The sequence below is a fragment of the Trypanosoma cruzi genome, genomic scaffold, assembly GCF_000209065.1.
Source record: "Trypanosoma cruzi strain CL Brener 1047053517171 genomic scaffold, whole genome shotgun sequence".
NCBI lineage: Eukaryota > Euglenozoa > Kinetoplastea > Trypanosomatida > Trypanosomatidae > Trypanosoma > Trypanosoma cruzi.
In genome coordinates this window covers 82503-103221 of record NW_001849568.1, presented here as the reverse complement: position 1 = coordinate 103221, position 20719 = coordinate 82503, and the positions used below count along the sequence as shown (strand labels likewise).

Sequence of the window (20719 nt, the reverse complement as noted above, 5' to 3'; positions counted from 1 at the left end):
GAAGGTAAAAAAAAAAAAAATATAATATAAAATATAAAATATATATTTCTTCCACACTTATTTTAAAACGACAGAAGTTAAAAATACTGAAAAATAAAAGCGTCTCAGAAGAGATGTGGTAACCGGCACGATAAATAACGATAATGCCAAATAATAACAGTAATGATAAGATGTATTGCCTGTTTAACTTCTCAACGCTTATATGTACATAAATATAAATAAATATATAAATATATATTTATATAAAAAGAGGGTTTTATGCATGCAAGATGCATTGAAAGGACGGTGTGATCGCTGCTGTTTTTTTTTTCTTTTTTTTTTTTTTTGACAGATTTTCTGCTGCGTTGATGATTACACTGGATTTAAGTTTTTCCTGTTTTTTATTTATGAGTGTGCGTGTGTGGGCGCATTTATTTTATTTTATTTTCCGTTTCGGCTTTCAGCGGCGGCTGTGGAGATGCGACATGATGGCAAAATAGAATTCCTTCCATTCCCAACACCAAAAAGGAAGAAAAGAGAAGAGAACAAACAAACAAACAAACAGGAATAGAAGAGGGGAAAAAAGTGAAAAAAAAACGTGAGAAGTGGGGTGAAGTGGACGGACCTTTGGAGTCAGTTGCGGTATATCTATTTATCTCTTTACGGAAGGAATACCACTGTCGTTGTTTCCCGTAATGCGTGTCGTTTAAAAAAACAAACAAACAAACAAAAACTTGTGCAGAGACGTGGTGATGTTTACATATATATATATATATATCTTTTTTCCTGCTTGCGCCTTGAACATCACGACTACCCGAAGAGAGGGCACTGAGGTGCGGCAACCCCTTCCCATGCCATTTAATTTAGTGCCATGTGTACGGTCATGGCGTTAATTCCCCCGTATGTATTTAATTTGACACACACACACACACACACACTCTATATATAAATATGTGTACAGCATGCATACATGTATTTCTTTTGCCTTTTCTTTTGCTTTCTATTTCTTTTTTGTTTTTTCCCTCACGGCGAATTCACGGTGCGGACTGGTTTGCCGCGGCCCTGAGCAGTGAAACCAGTGGGTTAAATCAAGAGAAAAAAACACAGAAGAATATTCCTGGAACGAAAGGAAGGACGCGCGCACACGCAGGGGAGGCCCGAAAAAATTTCAAAGGGGGAAAGAAGGCGTACTTATTAGCCTCAACTGTAATTCAAAGGGGAAAACAACATCAACAACAACAACAAGAACAAACAAATAAATCAAGGGGAAAGAGAGAGAAGTCATCCGACGACACAAGGGTGGATACATACATACTTACACAGAGAGAGAGAGAAAAAAAAAAAGGGCAAACGAAAAAGCATGCCAAAAAATGAAGACGATGAGGTGGCGACACTCATAGCGTTTATGCCTTGGCTGCAGCGGGAGGAGGCTCTGAAACTGTTAAAAAACTATGGTGGTGACGCAGAGAGCGTCATGCGGTTTCTCGAGGAGGCAGCCTCTAGCCAAGGGGAGCCGCAAGCGTCACCATCACCAGCGGATCAGAGGAAGAAAACGGGAGCCAAGAAGGCGGAAGGCAAGAAAATGACCGAAAAGTATTTTGTTGGCGGAGGTTCGTCGTCCGGACAGGAGGTAATTGGCGGGGATGGAGGGGTAGATAACGTCATCGAGTCTCTTTTTGACAAGGCGCGTCAGCAGTTGGGTGAGGAGGGTGCTGAGGCGCAGTTCTTTTTTGGCCGTGGACGACGTCTTGGCCATACAACGTCGGAAAGTCCGTTTATTGAGTCCACGCTGAAACCGCGACGAGAAATTGTGCTCACAGTGTACCGTGACAGCTATCGTGTTGACGATGGACCGCGAATGCCGAAGGAAAGCGAAGAAGGCATGGCGTTTTTCAAGGCGCTGGAGGCGGGTGTGGTGCCTGAAGGAATTGCCGCAATTTACCCCAACACAAGCATTTCTGTACGACTGGTTGACTGTACCCAACAGGATGCTCCGCCAACTTTCTTACCCTTTGCCGGGGAGGGCCACAGACTTGATTCCAATACGTCAACGACTGCACCAGCCGCCTCTTCTGTGGCGAAAACAGGTACGGATGCCACTCCTGTGAATATGAGCGACAATTTCGAGCTTCATGAGGACGAGGAGGTGACAAAGCTGGCGATTGTGAATCTTATTGGGGAGCGCAAAGAGTTTAGGGTAAACCCCAATCGCCACACCGTTGGGGATGTTTTCTTTTTGGCGGCGCGGCACGCACAACCGGGGGCGTTGGCCTTTCAACTCATTGCCCGTGACGTCCCTCCGCGTCCATTGACGGATCGTTCTCTGACGATTGACGTTGCTAATTTGAGGAATGCCACGGTGATTATGCGCCGAACTTGAAGTAACTTTGCAAGGCGACCATAGTGAAACCCATAATGAGCATTCAATTTTATTTTATTTTATTTTTGTAGAAGCCACTGGAATGCTTTCTTGCTACCGTTTTAGACTGCCGCATTTGTTCTTCATATGTGTATACATATACATGTACGAGGTGAGGCTTTCTCTGTTCCTGTTTTTCTTCTGTTTCTTCTTTTTTTTTTCTGCCTTTCTTTCACATCCATGAATATGTGACGCTAAAAATGAAGTGGCTGCACATAAACACACTACTCACGGAAAAGAAGCAGTGAAGAGAAAATAAATAAATAAAAAAGAAAACAGCAACAACAATACGCAGGAGAGAGGGAGGGTTGGATGTTACGCCGATCGTTTGTGCTGTGCATTGCGACAGCTCCAATTGCAGTGCCAAAGGACATCCACGATTGGTCACGACTACGGCAGTACTTGGAAGGCTTCACAGTAGGAGCCTGCACAGACACCGGAGTCCTGGATGCCTCCATCATACCAACGCGGCACCTACAGCGAAGTCTTTTTCGCCTTCCCATTCCAAAACTAAAGAGCACATGCTCCCGCTACCTGGACGCCGTCAAGCCTTTGGTAACACCCAAACAATTTGATACAACGTCCAAAATTGTAAAGGACTTTGAGTCGGGCGAAGGACTTAGCTTGCACGAGGAGTTGGTGCGTACGGACAAGGCAAACAAGCACACCTCTTACATTTCCGCGGACTGGTTTGATTTGTATCTATTGGATCGAAAACCGTTACCGGTGAATACGAATCCATGTCTTATTACACGACGAGACCCGGACAAAGGGGATATGCTTACTCGTGCTACGTTCTGGATTACGAGCAGTGTGGCCTTTTACCGCATGTATCTTGAAAATACCCTGAAGCCTGATATATTCAATTTTGGTTCAAGAGATCATTACAGCAGGAAAGATTGGTTTGAACGCACGGTGGCGCTTTCGCCAAGGAGCATTTCCGCAAAAGTGTGCGTGTTTGGCTCTAATTTTCACGCCTTTCCACTGGACATGTCACAGTACGCTAATTTGATGAATTCTACTCGTATACCAGGATTGATTAAGGATGAGGTTAGGGGATTCGGTTTTGCACCACATATTATTGTGCAGTTCCGTGGCCACCAGTACGTCGTGACTGTTGCTGACAGCGAGTGTAGACCGCTTCCAGAGGAGCAGATTTATGCGAGACTGAAAGCCATCATAGATTTGAATCCAATGCCTCCAAGGGTGGACATTGGGGTCTTTACGTCTACTGACAGAACAACGTGGCATTCCGTGCGCACGGAAATGTTGCGTGATAGCGAGAATCAAAAAAGCTTTGAACTGCTGGATTCAGCTATGTTTGTATTGAACCTTGACGATGATGTGGAAGTGGACTTTTTGACTTCTCGTGGCGCTGTCGAAACGATTCGTGTGATGCTTGTAAGAAACGTGAATCGCTGGTGGGACAAAAGTCTGTCGGTTATTGTAACAAAAGATGGTTTTCTTGGTATCAACTTTGAGCATAGTTGGGGGGATGGGGTTGCGGTGCTACGGTACACACAAGACGTTTTTAATCATTCGATCATGCGCAGCCGCAGAAGCATGCGTCACGATGCAGCTCCTACAGAGGGAGTGAGGCAGTTAAAATGGTGCTTGACACCCAAACTGGAGCAGGAGGGTGCCAAGGCAAAGAGACGCATCGATGCGGATATTCGCCGGATGGACTGTTGCTCATGTCTTGTAAATGAGATTGGATCATCCGATCCCGTATTCCGCAAGGGTCCAATAAAAGTTGACCCGTTTTTGCAGTTGGCAATGCAACTGGCTTGGTGGCGCCTGTACAAGAGTACAGTCAGCACATATGAGAGCGCCAGTACCGCGGCATATCTTCACGGCCGTACGGAATGTATTCGTTCCGCGACGATTGAAAGTCAGGCCTTTACAATTTTGATGGATAACCCGCGTGCCACCACCAACGAAAAATTTGAAGCGCTTTTAAAGGCGGCGAAGAAGCACTTGCAGATTTCCAAAAATGCCAAAATGGGTGAAGGTTTGGATCGCCATTTGTTCGCTCTACAGAATGTGGCGCTGCGCCGCAACCCGAATTCTATACCGGATTTATTTTTAGATCCCTCATACAAAACACTTGGTAGCAACATGATGAGCACGTCGACACTTCGCTCGGACGCCCTTGTTGGCGGTGGTTTTGGCCCTGTAAGTCCCGGATATGGTATTGGCTACGCGTCGGAAAGAAAATGTTTGTGTTTTAATGTTTCCTGTTGGAAAGAGTTTGGACCGCGGTACTCGGCCGACGAGTTTACGCATGCTCTTTACTCCGCTGTCGTGGACATGTACAATATTATGCTTTCAGTCAAACAGAATGAGTGAGATATTTGGCTCCAGGCATGAGTGGCAGCCAAAAAGGCGCTGCTGGGGCGGGGGAAGAAAGCCATTGGGTTTGGCTGGTGGGTTAGCGGTCTTTTGGGCTACGTTCTTTTTTTTTTTTTTTTGCTTTTGTAAGTGCGCGCTCTGGATGCTTGTGTTCTACCTGAATCCACACATGTCCGTTATTTATTGTCCTTCTTTATGGTGTGCATGTGTGTGTGTTTTGGTCTGCTGTCTGCGCCGCCGGTCTTTAGTACAGCTTCTTTTTCTTTTAAATTTTCTTTTACTTTGCCTTTGTGTGGCTGGTCACCGCGGTGGTGTGGCACGTCGTTCCCATTGCCATCCGGCCCGGGAGGTTTACTTTGATATTTAATCCAAAGGCGAGGAATTTCTCCTTCTTTTATCCCTCCACACATCCACCGTCGCGTAGGATTTTTTTTTTACACTTGCCATGGCCCCCAAAAAGAAGAACGCTTCTGCTGCTGCTGCGGCAAAAGAGGAGACAGAAGAATGCGCCCCGGCTGAGGTGACAACAACAACACCCCCCACATCCCCGCAGACTGAATCATTGCCCTCCGCATGCAACGCTGTGGAGTTGTACGCAACCCTTCAGGCGGCTGTTTCGGAAGATCCTGTAAAGCTGAATGATTTTGTGCGGGAATTACTCCAGGCGCTGAGCGATGCGGAGTGCCCGGATGCACCGCTTCTGGTCCGTGTGCGTACCCTTGAGTTTATTAGCAAATACGGACAGCATGTGCGTGACGGCAATGCTCTTAAAAAGATTGTTACATCTCTTGTAAAAATATTGAGTGGCTCAGAGGACACGCCGCAGCTTCTTGTGGCTGCTGTTCAGGGGCTTTCATCGCTAGGGCCCGTCTCTGTACTGGACAAGAAGTGGGAATATTTGTCCCGCGAGGGGGCAGATGTTCTCATGCAGGTAATGTTGGACGAAGAGGGATTTGCGGAAAGTGTACGTCAAGCCGCTTCCAAGGCGTTGGACTCCCTCATTCAGACCGCATTTCGTCCCGTTGTGACGAAGCTGCTACACTGGATAAGCGACAATCGTGAGACGGAGGACGAAGATCAACTGAAGAAGGAGCGGCGCATGGCTTTGACGCGACTGAGGAAGCTGGCGCACACACCGTCCCTGCAGTGCCAGTGGACGGAGGAGGTGCAGGAACATGTCTTGAGCCTCATTGTTCGTGTGCTTCCAACGGTCACTGTGCAGGAATTTGTGCAACTCACGAGCATTGCTGCATCATTGCCGATAGTACGAGCAGAGGCGGGAGTGCCTTTCCTCAAGGCGTTTTTGGCGCAAAATGCAATCAACACTGACCGTGTGTTGGAGTCCCTAAGTATTATTGGAGAGCATATTGGCGCCACACCGTACGACATTGTTCCCGTTCTTGAGGATGCAGGGCTTCTTACAACACCTGTTGAGAAGAATACCGCACGGGGCATGTGGCACGCGAAGGTGTTGTTGCTGGCTGCTCGACTTGCCACTCCTGATAACATTGATAAATTGTACAATGCGGTGTTGGAACAGCTGGCGCATGTCATGCATGATGGGAGTGCGTTGCCGGAGAATATGACGACTCTCGAGGTGCTACTCTTTGCCGTTATGGCGGCAGGACAAAAAAAACCAGTTGAGATGTTGAAGTATTTGAACGATGATGCGTTCGTTGCGAAGTGCATGGGTCTGGCGGAGCTCGTCGCCCAGATGGAACCACTCCTGATTTACGCCGTTAAGAAACGTATGCAGAAGTCATCGGCGGGCCAAAAGGATGCGGAGGTAATTGGATGCTGCCATAACGTGCGAGTCATCTTGAGCGCCTTCTCCGCCAAACACATGCCCACTGGTACCCTCACGGAGAGTTGGCTCCACAAGAATAAGTTGCCAAGTGTGAAACACGCCCGCGACCCAGCGGCGACGGCAAAGGCAACAGAGACTACAGCGGGGATTGCTGGGGCCGCCGCCGGACAGTTGGGTGTGCTGCCGCCTCCCCCTGGCACGGAGGAACATGCTAAGAAAAGGTCTCGTGGTCAGGAGTCCGGTTACAACAAGAATGTTAACAGGAATAAGGGTGGTTGGAATGGCAACGGCCGGTACAAGAGAGCACGTCGTGGCGGAGTCTACTAACTGTGGGGAAGAGTAAGAATTTGCCAAGAATGAAAAAAAGGAGAGAAGACGAAGTTACCAAGAAAAAAAAAAAAGAAAAGAGAGAATAAAGGGGAGAACCACTTAAAGTGAGGGAGGTGGTGACATTCTTGGATAGAGGGTGCAGCGAAGCCGTAGAGCACTGAAAGCATATTGTAGAGGAAGGTGGCGGAGAACAAACCGAGAAAAATGGAAGAGGGACCTTGGTACATTTAGAACTCATCTTTTTTTTTTTTTTTGTTTACTTTTGTGCGTGTTTATGTTTGTCTTTTTGATTGGTTTCTAATTTGGGCGAGAAGAAAGAAAAAGGGAAAAGAACCCGGAGGGATTAAAGAAATCAAGCCCTAAAGTATACACATACATTTACACTCGAGTACACATGGTGTGTGAGGGTGAGTCATGTGTTCCATGTGTCTCTCTCTTCTTCCCTATACACACATACCGACTGGGCTTTCTTTGACACCGGGGGTGAAAATTTTTGATTATTATTATTATTATTATTATTATTTTTTTTGCCGGCCTTTGATTATATATATATATTGTATTATTTGTGTGTTTGTTGTTGTTTCCATCTGAGAAGGTGAGCCGCTGATCCCGCCATATCTCTCACCGAGACTGAGGGTTAGGGTGACGGGTGGCTGAGGAGGAACAAAGAGGTGGGCGCCGCCAGCGAGGGCGACCAAGGAAAAGCCGAGGCACCAACAAACCAGAAAAAAGGTGAATTCATTAGGGAACACGTGCATGCTTTGAGCTGCAAAACAAAAGGCACGTGGTTTTGATGGCTGGAATCAATGAGCCGGTTAAGGAAGGTTTTTTTCACACGGCGTGTCCGGCGCTTTTGTCCGGCGCGGCGCAGGCGATTTTGTTTAACCCCTTCGATAGGGCTCTTTACGTGCGGGTGAAGTTTCGTCGCCAGCACTTCTTGGACCGACGTAACTTTGGACAGCCATTTCAAGGCTTTATGAATGCTGCCGTTTACCGCACGCTTGTAGGCGCTTCTTACATGTTTTGGCAAGACTCCGCTCGAATCTTCATTGAGAGCAAAACACCGGAGTATTTTCATGCATCTCAATCTCCGAATTTGAATGCCTTCCTCATTGGTGCAATTGCTGGCTCTGTGAACGGCGCGGTGTTGAATGGAATGCAGGTTGTCAAGTACCGCACGTGGAATGTGGATGGAAACGTGAGTTTTCTTCGGGTTGCCCTGGAGGTATATAAAGAAAGTGGCGTACGGATTTTTTTTCGAGGCATTGGCACGACGGCTTTGCGTGACTGTGTCTTTGGCATCGTCTACGAGCTGTTTCGGCGATCCACCTTTATCAAAGACGTGTTTGATCCGTACGTCATATCAGCAGAGAGGGCATCTCATTTTCTGCGGGGGGATGAAGTGCCACCCAACAGTTGCCGGGTTTCAGCAGGGGCGACCTTGCCGAATAAAAATTATAATCATAAGCATACTACTACTACCACTACTAATAATAATACCACCAATAGTAATAATAATAATACGGATAGTACAGGTCGTGTAGCACTATGGAATCAGGAAAAGTGCGGCGCATGCGCCTTTATCTCAAACCTTGTTGCGGCACTGCTTGCTTCCATCGTGAGTTCACCGTTTAACTACGCGCGTTCCGTGATATATGGTGCTCCGTCTGGTTCTGTGCCGATGCGCTGCACGTCACTTCTTCAGTCATTTTGTTACCAGGTGCGATTTATTTACGTATGCGGGGAGAGTTTTACGGATGCAAAGGCAATTGCTGCGGAATCGGCGAGGAAGGCCCCACTTCAAACTAGCAGTAGCAGCGCTTGTTCACAGAACCGGTTGCTAGGGAGGTCGAAATACTTATGGAGAAGTCTTTTGACAGGTGCCTATTGGCGCAATCGTCATCCAGTGGCCGCGTGGCGCTGGGTAAACAGTCGGCTGAACATTGGATGGGGGTCTTTGCGTGTCGGTCTCGGCATGGCTGTTGGGCAGAGTTTATTCCATTTTTTGCAGGACACCCTTCAAAGGGTTTTTATTTATTGAAAGCTTTTGTTTGTTTCTATGCGTGTTCCTCTGGCGTCAGCTTGTTGTTGTTGTTGCTCTTTGCCTCAAGATAACAGTATTTAAGGGTGGATGAGGAAAAGAAAACAAACAAACAAACAAAAAGGAATAAAAAAAAAAAAAATGTGGTCTGCAGGGTAAAAGGGAAGAATATATCTGGTGGGAGGAAGAAAATATATTCTTATACGCATGTTGTGGCACTGTCCCTATGCTGGATTTTTATTGCGGCCAAATTTTTTTTTTTTTTTTTTGCGTGTATGTGTGTGTGTGTGTGTGGTTCCTTTTGTGGCGGCCTCCTTTCTTCCCCTCTCCACGTTCGGTCGAGCTTTTCCTTAAGAGTGAGGGATAATTTATTTATTTTTTAATATGCATGTTGTCTTGAAGATTATTTTTCCTGTTGTGCATGCTCTCCGTCCTTCACTTTTACACGCACACACACACGCACGTTGGTTCTCATGGATAATACATGCGTGCAGCAACAGAGGGTTGTGGAACTGCACTCGGTGTTGTTGGTGTTGTTGGTAAAGGGATTCACTCACAGGCGCACTTGCTAATACGGCAACGCCACGAAAAGTCCACCGTAACGAAATAAAAGGGAAAGAAATTGACGGCAGAAAACATATATTTTTCCTTTTGTTGTTGTGTGGTGGGAATAAAGGTCTTCGGGAGGAGGGGGAAGGGAAATGCGTGTTTTTTGCCCGGCGATGAGGGTGACAGGGCGTGGGGCGTTGAGATGCACCATACGGTGGTCCCTGACGGTAAAGGAGGATGAGGCTTTTGTCGAGCAGATGCGTGTACTTCTGCGACGTTACAGAGCGTTGCCGCTCTCCCGCATCACAGCGCTGTTCAGCGACGAAATGCTTGACATTATGTCAAACATATCCGGTGGGTTACGTCGTTATTTTCAAGAGCGTCCGTCGCGTTTCCGACTGGAAATTTTGCCCTCCGGCGTAACAGTTGTCATGTTGGCTGGGGATTTGCGGAGCGTTGGCCCCGGTTTGCCCATTGTTGGGCAGGCACTCGCACATCTTGCAGTCTCCCCGCAGCAGCAGATGACAGTATCGCAACTATTCTGCGCCCTACCTGCGTTGGAGCAGCGCAAGTGCGGCAATGAGAAGTACTTGGAGTCATTTCTGCTGAAGTACCCATCTTTATTAACGGTACAGAATGGCATGGTGAGGATGGCACCAACGTCGTTTATGCAGCTGCGAGGGGGTGTGCCGGCGCCACTGCCAACGTCGCGGGCTCGTGTGGTGAAGCTGCAAAGTCCGGTTCCTGAGCCACCGACGTCGTCCAACACTGCGGTGGAAGATGCCAAGATGAATAAGCTTATGGCGCTTCTTTATGGAGTTGTCCCTTTTTCGTACTACGTGCCACTGAGCTTTGTAACAGGACATTCTCGAAGTTACATGGCCTTCTCCCCGGGAATGCCTGTAGACGATGTTTTGGAAGAGTTGCAACGTGTTACGGCAACGACCCTTGATTGTCGCGTCATTGGAAGCGGGGAGAACGATGTGTTTCTGCGCATGATGGATGCCGAGCGAAGACCGTACATTAATGATGAAACAAGGCTCTCCTCGAGGTATGAGGTATTGCCTCTGGGAGCGCCGCTTCTTGAGGCTTTTCTCACTTATGCGGCCAAAGGCCCCGATCACATTCAACGCCTACGGTCAGGAATTGCCATGAGTGATTTGAAAGATATTCTTCCGTCGGAACTTTTGAAGCGCCTCCACCTATACGATTCTACGCAGGAAGATGCAGCCTGTATTTTTGTTTTTGATCGTCTTCGGCATCTGTTTGATGTGAACATGACGGCGTACATGGTTCGTCCCTGGGAGGTACTTGCCGCACACGCGCAGCCATCGAGTTTGACGTGGCAAACCACACCGATACCTGTGGTGCTGCGCCACGGTCTGATGGCACTTGAGAAAAAGCCGCTTTCCCCTGAAGCCTTTTTCAATGCGTTGCCTTCTACTTCTCGGAAGCAGCTGAAATGTGCTTATGCCTCCGTGGCGGACTTTGCGGCGCACCACTCGCTTTATTTATTTTTGAAGGACGGTCTCATTTGGACACCGTACCTCGCAGCCGTGTCACAGGGGGCGCGCGTTCCCGCATCCTCACGCAATGCGTCCTCGGGTCGTCAATTAACCGATGCTGCAAAGGCCAAAATGATGATGGAGTTGTTGCCGCTTCATCACCCGGTGGATTGGTCCCGATTTTGTACGCAGCCGTCTGTACGTGACCTGCCGTTCGAGGCAGGCAACATGCGACAAGAATTTTTTGAGCGACATAAAGAGTGTTTCCGCGTTTATGAACCACTTGGGACCACAGCACTCATTGTAGGCAGGCGTGACGGCATCCCACCGCCAGCGAAATTGCTGCGGCCGCCGTGCAATTCGTTAGGCGATCTTGTGCGACAGGTGGCGTTGTTGTCCATTGACGGGGCGCAGGAGGGGAATATCTTGAATCAGCTCTCGAAGGAGGCGCGATTGTTGGTAAAACGCTACGGTACGCTGGAGGACATTGCCCGTCAGTTGCCCATGTGGTTTGATGTGCGGAACGAGATGCGAGATCCGGGAAATGCCCTTATATCGTACATAGCCACCGACCAGTCGCGGCCACCATGCGAGAAGCAAAAACCCGCTGATGAATGAAGAAGAAAGAAAAGGAGGAAGAGGAATAAATAAAAAAAAAAAAAAAGAAAATATTTGTATACCGTAATGTTTTTTTTTTTGTGTGTTTCTTTTTCTTCTTCTTTGTGCCAGTTGCTTTTTGTTGCACATTGAAAGGGCTTTTTCACTCCGTGGGTTGCATGCGTCTTTTAATTCTGCGTGCGTGCCTGCCTGCATGCATCCCAACTCTTTCCCACAGGTTTAATTGTTTATATTTGGATTCCTGTGTAGGGGCTGCCCGCTCTGTTTGGCCTCCAACGGCCGAATTTCATCTTATTCTTTTTTTGTTGCTGCTTAAAAAAATATATATATATATTTGTGAAGCCGCTTTTTTTTCTTTTTTTTTAAATTTATTGGGAACGCATTTGCAAGTTACCGTACTTAGGGAAAATTGGGGGGAAGAAAAAAAAAAAAAAACAACAACGAATTAAAAGGAATATTAGGAAATCTATGCGTCGGAGTGTTTACTTTATGGGCCGCACGCTCACGCAGCGGCACCTGAACGCATGTCGCAGTCCGCTGCTGACGGGGTATGTTCGCCCCACGGCGACCTCCTGCACGATGCGGGGGCTGGCGACCTCGCCGCTGTCAGTTGGCGCCCTTCTCGGGGCCTCTGCGTCTTCGGGCTCTCCATTGCCGACGGAAGAATTGTTTGAGGGCGCTCTCAGCCACACAGTTACCACTCTGCTTGCACGGCGGCTCAGCTCGACGTTGCTTTCCAATTTAATCGCTCTGCAGAATATCTCAACGTGCGTCATAGCATGCGAAAGAGTAATGGGATGTTGGGGCTTATTTCTGTGTGTATGCCCGGTGCGCTGAGGAGTCTGGGCGGTGGTGGTGTGGAAATAAACGGTGGGATGCATTTGGTAAAAAGGGATACCTGAGAACTGTGGCGAGAATGATGGTGAGTTATACATGTATGTTTCTCCCATTCCCTTTCTCTCTCTCTCTCTCTCTCCGTTTGTCCGCTTCTCTGTCTCTTTCTTGGATATCCACCAGCTTATTCTTTTAGTGCAAAGACTACTGTGCCCACGGAGTCAATTTTAAGCAGCGAACAGAAAAAAAAAAAAAAAAAAAAATGATTTTTGGCAGGTATTTTTATACATGGCGTTGTTATTTGTTATTATTCACATTGAACAACTTTATTACTGTCAGTTTTGAATGAATTGGCACTCATTATTATTATTATTATTGCGGTAGTTCTATGCACGAGAGAGAGAGAAAGAGAATGTGTGTGTGTGTTGGGGGGACATTTATGCGTGTGACGTTGAGCTCTTGGGTACTTCATGCCTACCCTTTCACCATGACGAACGCCCGCCTCATGCATAAACTATGGGTATGCGCCTATTGCCCGTGACAATTGACACGTCTCCCGTTATGGCGAGAGGGTGTGAGGAGAGAAACGGAGGAAAAAAAATGGGGGGAGGGGAAGTAGCATACGTGTGTGTGTGTGTGTGTGCAGAAATCAACGTGCATGTATGTTGCATGACCACATGAGACATAAAGGCCAATAAATTTTCTTTTCTTTTTTTCTTTATTTATTTATTTTTTTTCTCTTTTTTCGTGGAAAGTTCCCTCAATAAAAAGAAAAGCAAGATGGAAAGGGAAGGCGTTATCGAATGGTCACATGAACTGAGAGGCGGGATTAGGGAGGAAGGATGACCTCTGCGGTGTGGGGGCGGAGACGGTGTCCTGCAGGAAGGAAAGGCAAAAAAAAAAAAAAAGGTAGAGGGGAAAGAAGTGAATGAAAATTAGTTGGTGTTTATGGACGAGTAATGGACATGTGAATGTCGTCACTTTTCTATTTTTTATTTGTTTTTATTTCACATGCACACTTTTTTTTTTCTTCTTTTTTTGAAATGAGGGTCCTCTTTGTTGTTTGCATGAAATGGCGCGTTAGGACGTTGGGGGGGAGGGGTGCACATGACTCACCAGAGGGGTGTTGGCTGCGTCACTGTATTGAGATCAACTTTTTTGTTTCTTTTTTAACTCTTTTCCCTCCCTTTCCCGACACGCACACACACCCGCTCAGTCGGCATCACGTCATTCAGGCGTGGGTGTGGTGACGGAATTCTCGTGCGCACATATTTTATTTTATTTTATTTTTTGCCTTCTTTTTTTTTTATTATTTTGAAGAGGGAAGAAATATATATATATTTTATTGCGTTCGATCCGTTCGTTTGCACTATTTGGGACCGGGGCGTTTTTTTCAGACAAAATGCAGCTGGAGGTGAAGCAGGAGTCGTTCCGCATTGAGATGCTCATGAGCCGCCTGCAGTCAGAGTGCTTCAACCTCTGCTGCAAGGATCTCAGGTCAAATGAACTTTCCATGCAGGAGGTGCGTTGCGTGGATCGCTGCTCCCAGCGGTACTTGCGCACTCACGACATCATCGCAAATGCTGTTGATAGGGGACAAAGTAGCGGCGGGAAGATAAAGCTGTAGAAGGTACCACATGTGGACATGGAAACCCACCAAGGCAAGCATTCAGAATAAATCAACCAACGGAGGTGTCTGACGAGTCACACGGGAGTACATACACAAATGCACGTCTGCAATGTTCTTACAATACACCGGCTTTTTATATATATATATAAGCATGCCTGCTCGTATACGAGAAACCAAAATAGTTGTATCCGTGTATGTGTCTGCATGCATGCATGCATGTGTGTCAAATACGTACATGCAGATCCCCACCAAAAATTTATTTTACTTTTATTATTATTTTTTTAAAGGATGAGTGATTTGCCACTTTCTTTGCTTCATTCCCCTTTTTTTTCTCTCTCCTTTCTGTTTTTTTTTTTTCTTTCTTTCTCTCTCTCTTATTTCTGCCTTTTCTCGCTGTTAGCGTAGTTAACTGCTTTTTGTTTTTGCCTGGTAAACCCACACCACACGCTGTTGGGAGAACATTTATTACCAAAAGTAGGAAGGGAGAAAGAAAGGCAGATGCGCTCGTTACTTTCCGCGGCTATTTTTCCACTTCTTTTTGTGCTTCTGGCCCTCTGTCTAATTGCGGCACCCGCAGTGCGTGCGGAGGATATGGGCGAAGGTGGCGCATTCACGACAGGTGGCGACGCCGATGACGACGACGAACGAGGGGCTGGGAGATGCTGCCAGGAAGTACCCTTGGGCCTCCGCGCGTGTCATCTTCCCCGATAAGCCTATGAATTTGTTGCATACGCTGCCTGCAGGTTCGGAGAAGAACGCCCTCATCGCGTACCGCAACAACCAATTGGGTCACCAGCACACCGTTGTGCTCATTGCCGGGTACCTTACGCCCTTGAATCTTTACGGCCAGGTGATTCAGAACTTTTCTGTTGTCCGTCACGCCCGCATCGTACAGCCCACAGACACCACAAGCTTTCAGTATACCTTCACCCCCGACGCGATGCTGGAGCCGAACGACTACACCCTCATTCTCGGTCTTTACTACCAAGACAATGTCACCAACCACACGTACTTCGCCACCGCCTTCAACAACACTGTTACCGTAGATGAGTCGCTTGAAACGGATCCAAAGATGATTTTGTTGTATTTCAATTTGCTTCTGCTCTTCGGTGGTGTGGCGTATTTTGTGGCCTTGAAACTGGGTTTAGTGGCGCTCCTGCGGGAAAAACGTGGTGGAGACTCCAGCCGGCGGCGGGTGGAGGTAGGCACCAACGGTGAGGGGTATGACCCCGATTACGTCAGCAAAGAGCACCACCGATACAAGGAGGCTCTGCTGCAGCGCCACTCTTCCTCCTCTCCAACAAAAAAGAGGAACTAACTTGCAACTGGAAGCAAAGAAAACATTGGAATATATATATGTATATGTATATGTATATGTAATATATATATACACACACACATCCCGATCCTTTTTTTCTTTATCCAGGTTTCATATTTATATGTATGGACACATAAGTTTTTTTTTTTTTTTTTTTTTCTTGTTCTTGTTGTACAACGATACGGAGGGGGAGAGGGAGGGACGAAGGGTTGCAGATGCATTGCCGGACTTAAAAAAAAGAAAATGCTCAACGACGGGGGAAAAGAAAAAAGAGAAATGGGGGGAAAAAAAGAAGAAGGTGGAAAAAAGATGTATGTGTGTACGGAGGAGATGTGCTGATATTGGGTACTGTGCGTGTGGGTGAAATGAAATGCCGGGCGTGCTTCCACGGCCAATTAACTTTCACCCCTTTATGTTCTTTTCCATGGATATCCCTCCTTCACTTTCCCACGCCGGGGTGTTGCGACGTCAACGCCCTCCCCTTCTATTCCTGCTGCAGAAACACCGCAGCGGTGTGAGGGCGGTGGTGGTGGCGGTGCGACGCGCCGTGGACGGGTTGTGGCGCGAGGGCTCCACGGCAATGGACATGAAAAAACCCCATGCAGACACAAAACCGAGAGGAAAACACACAAAAACAAAAAAGAGGGCAGACAAAAAAAAAAAAAAAAGACAACAACAACAACAACAACGAGGAGGCTGATGAACGAGGGGGATTTTACACATTAAAAAAGATGCGAGTGGACGGGAAGGGTGGAAAGAAACAAATGCTAGAAAAAAGAAAAAAAAATTGAACGGGGAGAGAAGTTATTTTTCGTCAAGATGTCAATTGATACGCTTTTTGAGGCGGCGCTGTGTCCCAAAAGAGTGAAAAGGCGATGGCGGCAGACGGAGCAAGTCAGGGAACTTCTCTTTTGTTTTTGCTTGCTTTTGTTAAGCGAGGGGGTGTGCTCGAAAAAGCTGAATAAGAAGAGAAAACGAAGCAGATGCAGATTTACGATTTATTTATACCCTCATTAAAAAAAAAAAAAAAACAAACAAAAAGTGGTTTAAGACAACTGAGGAGGAAAAAAAAAAAAAAAAAAAGAAGACAAAAGACAGTCACGCGACATGTACGGATGAAAATATATTTTTTGGAAAGCTGCTGCCTGGGGAAAGGGTTTATGCATAGATGCCTAATATTTTTTTTTTGTGGCTTTTTTTTTTCCTTCTCTTTTTTTTTTCTTTTGTTTCTGTGTGTGTTATAAAAGCTTCTCTCATTTACATGGGGAACATCAGGAGTACAGAGAAATATTACTGGGAAATAGGTGGAGCATGCCCACAAAGGGGACGGGGGCGGAGGGAATGACGCACAGGCTGCTGGAATCGGCGGTGTTTCTCTCTGTGGTAGCTGCTGCAAAGATAGAGGAACTTGTGGGGGACACAACTGTGACGCTAAAGCTTGTCCTGGAGACGCTCCCGCAATTGTCTAACCAAAAGGACGCTATGGTTGCGGTTTCAGATGAGACAATGTCAACGGAAACGTTGGGTCTGGGCAAGGAAGAGGTTTTGCCGCTGCAGCTTTCCCACGCGGATGCGTACCAACTTTTGGCGGAACTTGAAGATGTTTTGGAGGCATTGAGCCAAAAACAATTCTGAACTTTGTGAAGTATACATATATCTACATATTTGCTTTTGCGTACGTGTGCATGCGCCGTTACCGAATGGTCAAAAGACTTAAGCCGAGCGAAGAATATTCGTTCCCGAAAGGAGGAGAGTGTTGGTTGCATGTACACTCTTTATTTTCTTATAATTTTACCTTTTTTGCTTTTTTTTTTTTTTTTTCTCTCTCTCTCTCTCTTTTTTTTTTTGTTTTTTTCTGGTGGGATAAGTGGAGAGAGGGAAATAATTGCAAACGAAAAAAGGAAGGGGCAAGGGCCGTGAACTCTGTCTTTGTTTACCGTCGCACAGTTTGGGGGAATTGTATGGATTGCATGACATGCATGCGGCACAGGATCCTTCCATGGTGACGGAGGTTGTCGCCCACGGCGTCCAATGTCTTCTTCTCGCCATGGAGCGTGACTCACTGGAGGCCGTGCAGCACTGCGCAGAGACGGTGGTGCAGGCGGTGGTTCACGCGTACCACACGCATCGACGCAATTCCATTGTCCACGCCAGTCAGTGGATGGATTTGCTGCGCTTGCTGATCCCCACAACATTGCATTCCGTGTTTCTCTTTTTGCAACGTATTCACGCGAGTACAAAATTTGGTACATTTGAGCGCAGTGTTTCCACGACGCTGGCAAATTTAGTGTTTTGCACAATAACGTTACTTCGACGCGTGGGGTCGGACTTTTTGCTGCGACAGGAAAATGAAAGGAAGAATACTGGCGATGCCGCTCCGTCCTTTTCCGGTAGCAATGACGCACGTTTGCTGCAGATGCACGCCACAATACAAGGGGCGCTGAATAAGGTGTTGAGCACCCACTTTCCGTTCATTGTGTACAATGCGGAGCATCAACTGTGGCAGTTGGAGGGGGCGGCGCCTTCAGTGAACACTGTGGAGCTCTCAGAGCTGCACGCGGTTCCCCACACCACACATTTTTTATTGCCCCTAGATGCTTGGATTTGGCTGCTTGCGGAGGCGACAACGAGTGGTGTGGCGGCGGCATCGCCTACTTTCTCTTCGAACGACGCCACACCGATGCAGTCGTGGGTGACGCAGGCGCTTCTTGAAATGAACCCACACAATGTTTCTGACGCTTTATTTCCCCGAAAATTTATGGATGTCATTATTTCCATTTATTCTTTTTTACTGAAACGATGGATGAACTGCCTTCCCGGGCTTGCTGAGGCTCTGCAGCGCTGGAGCAAAATGGATGCGGTACCGTTCTTTGAATTAACCATTCCATTTTCAATCAGACATTGGCAGCAGAGCAACAGGAAGGATTTGTCAATACCAGCGGAGATTTGTGTTGTTCTTCACGATCTTATACGACAAATTCCTGTTGTCTTTATCGGGGCACAGTTGCTTGTAAAACTGCAGCGTGTTCTCTCGCAGCTGGGTGTCGTGCGCCTATTTTTTGCTGTACAACGTCCATTTGGAGCATTCAACGTTGCGGATAGTTTATCCATAGAGTTGTCACGATTAGTAGAGGCGGCGTCAGGGCATATATTTCTTCATTTGGATCGTACGCGATGTACGCTTTTGCCTTACGAGTCGAGTTTGCCACATCTTCAGCTGACGTTTCTTGATTTGGCTTCGTATACGTTTGAACGACAGTTAGCTGAAGACACGGCTGCTCTCGCCTTACTGCGGCCTCCTCCAGTCTGTGCGGCGTTAAGCTTTGCGTCCATGGTGCGATGCTTTGGATTTGTTTCTGGAGATGGAGTGGATGCTAGAGATGCTTCTGTAGACATTCAAGGGGATGATGCTGTTGATTCTACTGCCGCTGCTGCTTTGGCTGCATGTAGGAGTGCATCACATGCACAATCCATTGTTCTGGCTCTTGAGGAAGTTTTCTTTTGTCTTTGCGCGTTTGGCTGCCTGTTGGATGAGACCCCATCGTTGTATCATTTTTTTGCTTCCGTTCTACGGGCGCTGCGCGGGGAATTTGAGGTAAGTCAGATGCCTGCATCTTTTCCTTCTTTTTCGGTAGCTGGTTTCCCGCTGGAAAGCGGAGGACATGGGTTCTTCTCTGTACTCAACGAGGAGTCCGTAAAGGCGGTGGAGTACATTATTTCACTGTATATAGCGAGGGTGCGGCAAAAACCAGCGAAGACTCCTGACGGTGACACGTTGCCTGAACATCGTCGCTACTGGCTTCTGGCAGTATCGCATTTGCGTATGGCAGATCTTGTGGCCGAAGTACAAATGGCGTTTGGTGTTGTGCCAGGTTTCTCCACTGAATACAACAATGCACTTTGTTGCTGTGGTCCATCCGAGAGTGCGGGGTGGCTTCACCTCGACGAGTCCAGTTCCTTGTACGAGGAGGATGACTCATTTCTGTGGCATTTCCTTTCAAAACAACGTGATTTGAAACAATCTTCTTATCGAATGTCTAATTTTTTATTCACAACTCGCGATCGGCTTGTGGCAACTTCTATGCGATTTCTCTTCTTGGCCCTGCGCGAGGCGACCCTACTTGAAAAGGGGATAGAACGCACTAAGAAAAATCATCGTGGAGGTCGCCGTGTTTCTTCTCCCGCTGCTGCCGCTGCTGAGGCCCCCTCACCATCGTTGAGTGGAGAGATGTCGCAAGCATTTCTGTACACAACAGCATTTACCCGCTTTCTTTTAATGATGGAATACATCCCCGCCGCGAGGTTAGTGGGATTCTCAGAGAAGTGTTGTCGATATATTTCCGAGTTGAGGCCCGCAGATAAAAGGAGAACGGGTGCGCATGGTATGGTGACAGAGATGGATCTGCTTGCTGCACAGAGCTACGATCTCTCACTGTCTCTCTTTACAGCGTGATGGTTGTTTTTTTCCCTGTTTCCCTGCGTTTGTGAGTGTTGCCCCCTCTCTCTTTTTTTTTTTTTTTGTAATGTTTTGTTTTTTGGTGCATACCGCCATAAAATGTATGGGATGTGTGCCTCACCGTGTCTTTACCACGGCTCTCTTCTTGGCTGGAAAAGGGATTTGTATTATATAAACATTTGTTATTGTTTTTTGTTCTTGTTTTTATTGCTGCTTCCAATTTTTTTTTTTTTTTTTTGCTGGATGGTCTTTGTGGGTGTTACAACGGGCCTGAATAGATCCGTCGAAACACTCTCAATCCGCAATTTTTCAGTATTCATCCAACGATTTCCAAACGATGTCTCTCTACAGTGCCGAGGTGGTCCCATGCGAGGTTCAGGAAGTTCCTCTGAGCGATGTTGTGTGCCCTGACGTCCCTGAAACAAACAAAGAACGTGCAGATGTGCCTTCAGCGGGTGATGACGTTGCCAGGTCAACAGAGAGCGCGGTACCGCTCGCGGTGGACGCGTCAGATGTGGTTGAGGGTGGTGTGAGCGCCATGGACGAGGAAGAAAGAACCGAGGAAAATGAGGAGCAATTGCCGCAGAATGGTGAAGAAGAACAGAATTGTGGTTTTGTTGCCGCCGATCACGAAGCCGATGTGGAGTCTGACGGTGCTGCCTCTAAACGCCGTCGCCTTGAGAGTCCTGCGCGTGATTCAACGGATTTGAAAAGTGGTGGTGCGGCCATGGATGCGGCGGCAGCCGTGCCGATTGAAGAGGACGGATTGACAAAGGTAATAAGTGCCAACGCCAGCCAGACTTTGGATGGCCTGGCTGAATCGCCTACGCAACACGCGTGAGCAGATCCGTTTTGCTGAACAGACCGCAGAATTATTATTA

General features: G+C 47.3%; 10 protein-coding genes across 10 annotated transcripts, besides 37 other annotated features; all 10 read left to right on the top strand.

Moving 5' to 3' along the window:
- Nucleotides 1–4701: a sequence feature (areas merged during assembly that could not be assigned to a particular haplotype. This can correspond to areas where the two haplotypes were merged or to regions with more than two copies in the genome that were merged during assembly.).
- Nucleotides 6–48: a sequence feature (AT_rich).
- Nucleotides 200–245: a microsatellite.
- Nucleotides 301–326: a microsatellite.
- Nucleotides 502–523: a sequence feature (CT-rich).
- Nucleotides 524–543: a microsatellite.
- Nucleotides 544–595: a sequence feature (CT-rich).
- Nucleotides 896–917: a microsatellite.
- Nucleotides 955–1003: a sequence feature (A-rich).
- Nucleotides 1202–1230: a microsatellite.
- Nucleotides 1340–2359, top strand: Tc00.1047053511807.290 (hypothetical protein, conserved; the record flags this gene model as incomplete). The annotated part of the gene is made up of 1 exon (XM_815347.1): nucleotides 1340–2359. One exon carries the CDS (start codon nucleotides 1340–1342, stop codon nucleotides 2357–2359), a length of 1020 nt encoding a protein of 339 aa, XP_820440.1.
- Nucleotides 2406–2425: a microsatellite.
- Nucleotides 2517–2572: a sequence feature (GA-rich).
- On the top strand, nucleotides 2711–4747 carry Tc00.1047053511807.284 (carnitine O-palmitoyltransferase II, putative; the record flags this gene model as incomplete). The annotated part of the gene is made up of 1 exon (XM_815353.1): nucleotides 2711–4747. The coding sequence occupies one exon, from the start codon at nucleotides 2711–2713 to the stop codon at nucleotides 4745–4747; it is 2037 nt and encodes a 678-aa protein (XP_820446.1).
- Nucleotides 4702–4853: a sequence feature (areas merged during assembly that could not be assigned to a particular haplotype. This can correspond to areas where the two haplotypes were merged or to regions with more than two copies in the genome that were merged during assembly.).
- Nucleotides 4854–13228: a sequence feature (areas merged during assembly that could not be assigned to a particular haplotype. This can correspond to areas where the two haplotypes were merged or to regions with more than two copies in the genome that were merged during assembly.).
- Tc00.1047053511807.280 (hypothetical protein, conserved) lies at nucleotides 5196–6884 on the top strand (the record flags this gene model as incomplete). The annotated part of the gene is made up of 1 exon (XM_815346.1): nucleotides 5196–6884. One exon carries the CDS (start codon nucleotides 5196–5198, stop codon nucleotides 6882–6884), a length of 1689 nt encoding a protein of 562 aa, XP_820439.1.
- Nucleotides 7384–7410: a microsatellite.
- Nucleotides 7681–8928, top strand: Tc00.1047053511807.270 (hypothetical protein, conserved; the record flags this gene model as incomplete). The annotated part of the gene is made up of 1 exon (XM_815345.1): nucleotides 7681–8928. One exon carries the CDS (start codon nucleotides 7681–7683, stop codon nucleotides 8926–8928), a length of 1248 nt encoding a protein of 415 aa, XP_820438.1.
- Nucleotides 8376–8410: a microsatellite.
- Nucleotides 9025–9070: a sequence feature (T-rich).
- Nucleotides 9197–9222: a microsatellite.
- Nucleotides 9292–9314: a sequence feature (AT_rich).
- On the top strand, nucleotides 9630–11600 carry Tc00.1047053511807.260 (hypothetical protein, conserved; the record flags this gene model as incomplete). Its single annotated transcript, XM_815344.1, has 1 exon — nucleotides 9630–11600. One exon carries the CDS (start codon nucleotides 9630–9632, stop codon nucleotides 11598–11600), a length of 1971 nt encoding a protein of 656 aa, XP_820437.1.
- Nucleotides 11600–11651: a sequence feature (T-rich).
- Nucleotides 11913–11936: a sequence feature (AT_rich).
- On the top strand, nucleotides 12069–12437 carry Tc00.1047053511807.256 (hypothetical protein, conserved; the record flags this gene model as incomplete). Its single annotated transcript, XM_815352.1, has 1 exon — nucleotides 12069–12437. One exon carries the CDS (start codon nucleotides 12069–12071, stop codon nucleotides 12435–12437), a length of 369 nt encoding a protein of 122 aa, XP_820445.1.
- Nucleotides 12551–12576: a microsatellite.
- Nucleotides 12677–12697: a microsatellite.
- Nucleotides 13134–13180: a sequence feature (A-rich).
- Nucleotides 13229–13315: a sequence feature (areas merged during assembly that could not be assigned to a particular haplotype. This can correspond to areas where the two haplotypes were merged or to regions with more than two copies in the genome that were merged during assembly.).
- Nucleotides 13316–20719: part of a sequence feature (areas merged during assembly that could not be assigned to a particular haplotype. This can correspond to areas where the two haplotypes were merged or to regions with more than two copies in the genome that were merged during assembly.) that runs on past the window's edge.
- Nucleotides 13704–13724: a microsatellite.
- Tc00.1047053511807.253 (hypothetical protein, conserved) lies at nucleotides 13837–14061 on the top strand (the record flags this gene model as incomplete). Its single annotated transcript, XM_815351.1, has 1 exon — nucleotides 13837–14061. One exon carries the CDS (start codon nucleotides 13837–13839, stop codon nucleotides 14059–14061), a length of 225 nt encoding a protein of 74 aa, XP_820444.1.
- Nucleotides 14315–14350: a sequence feature (AT_rich).
- Nucleotides 14368–14440: a sequence feature (GA-rich).
- Nucleotides 14696–15382, top strand: Tc00.1047053511807.250 (hypothetical protein, conserved; the record flags this gene model as incomplete). Its single annotated transcript, XM_815343.1, has 1 exon — nucleotides 14696–15382. One exon carries the CDS (start codon nucleotides 14696–14698, stop codon nucleotides 15380–15382), a length of 687 nt encoding a protein of 228 aa, XP_820436.1.
- Nucleotides 15413–15453: a microsatellite.
- Nucleotides 15521–15544: a microsatellite.
- Nucleotides 16052–16071: a microsatellite.
- Nucleotides 16447–16475: a microsatellite.
- Nucleotides 16561–16611: a sequence feature (A-rich).
- Nucleotides 17179–17237: a sequence feature (A-rich).
- Tc00.1047053511807.230 (uncharacterized protein) lies at nucleotides 17358–19835 on the top strand (the record flags this gene model as incomplete). Its single annotated transcript, XM_815342.1, has 1 exon — nucleotides 17358–19835. One exon carries the CDS (start codon nucleotides 17358–17360, stop codon nucleotides 19833–19835), a length of 2478 nt encoding a protein of 825 aa, XP_820435.1.
- Nucleotides 20017–20074: a sequence feature (A-rich).
- Tc00.1047053511807.220 (uncharacterized protein) lies at nucleotides 20176–20679 on the top strand (the record flags this gene model as incomplete). The annotated part of the gene is made up of 1 exon (XM_815341.1): nucleotides 20176–20679. One exon carries the CDS (start codon nucleotides 20176–20178, stop codon nucleotides 20677–20679), a length of 504 nt encoding a protein of 167 aa, XP_820434.1.
- Nucleotides 20717–20719: part of a microsatellite that runs on past the window's edge.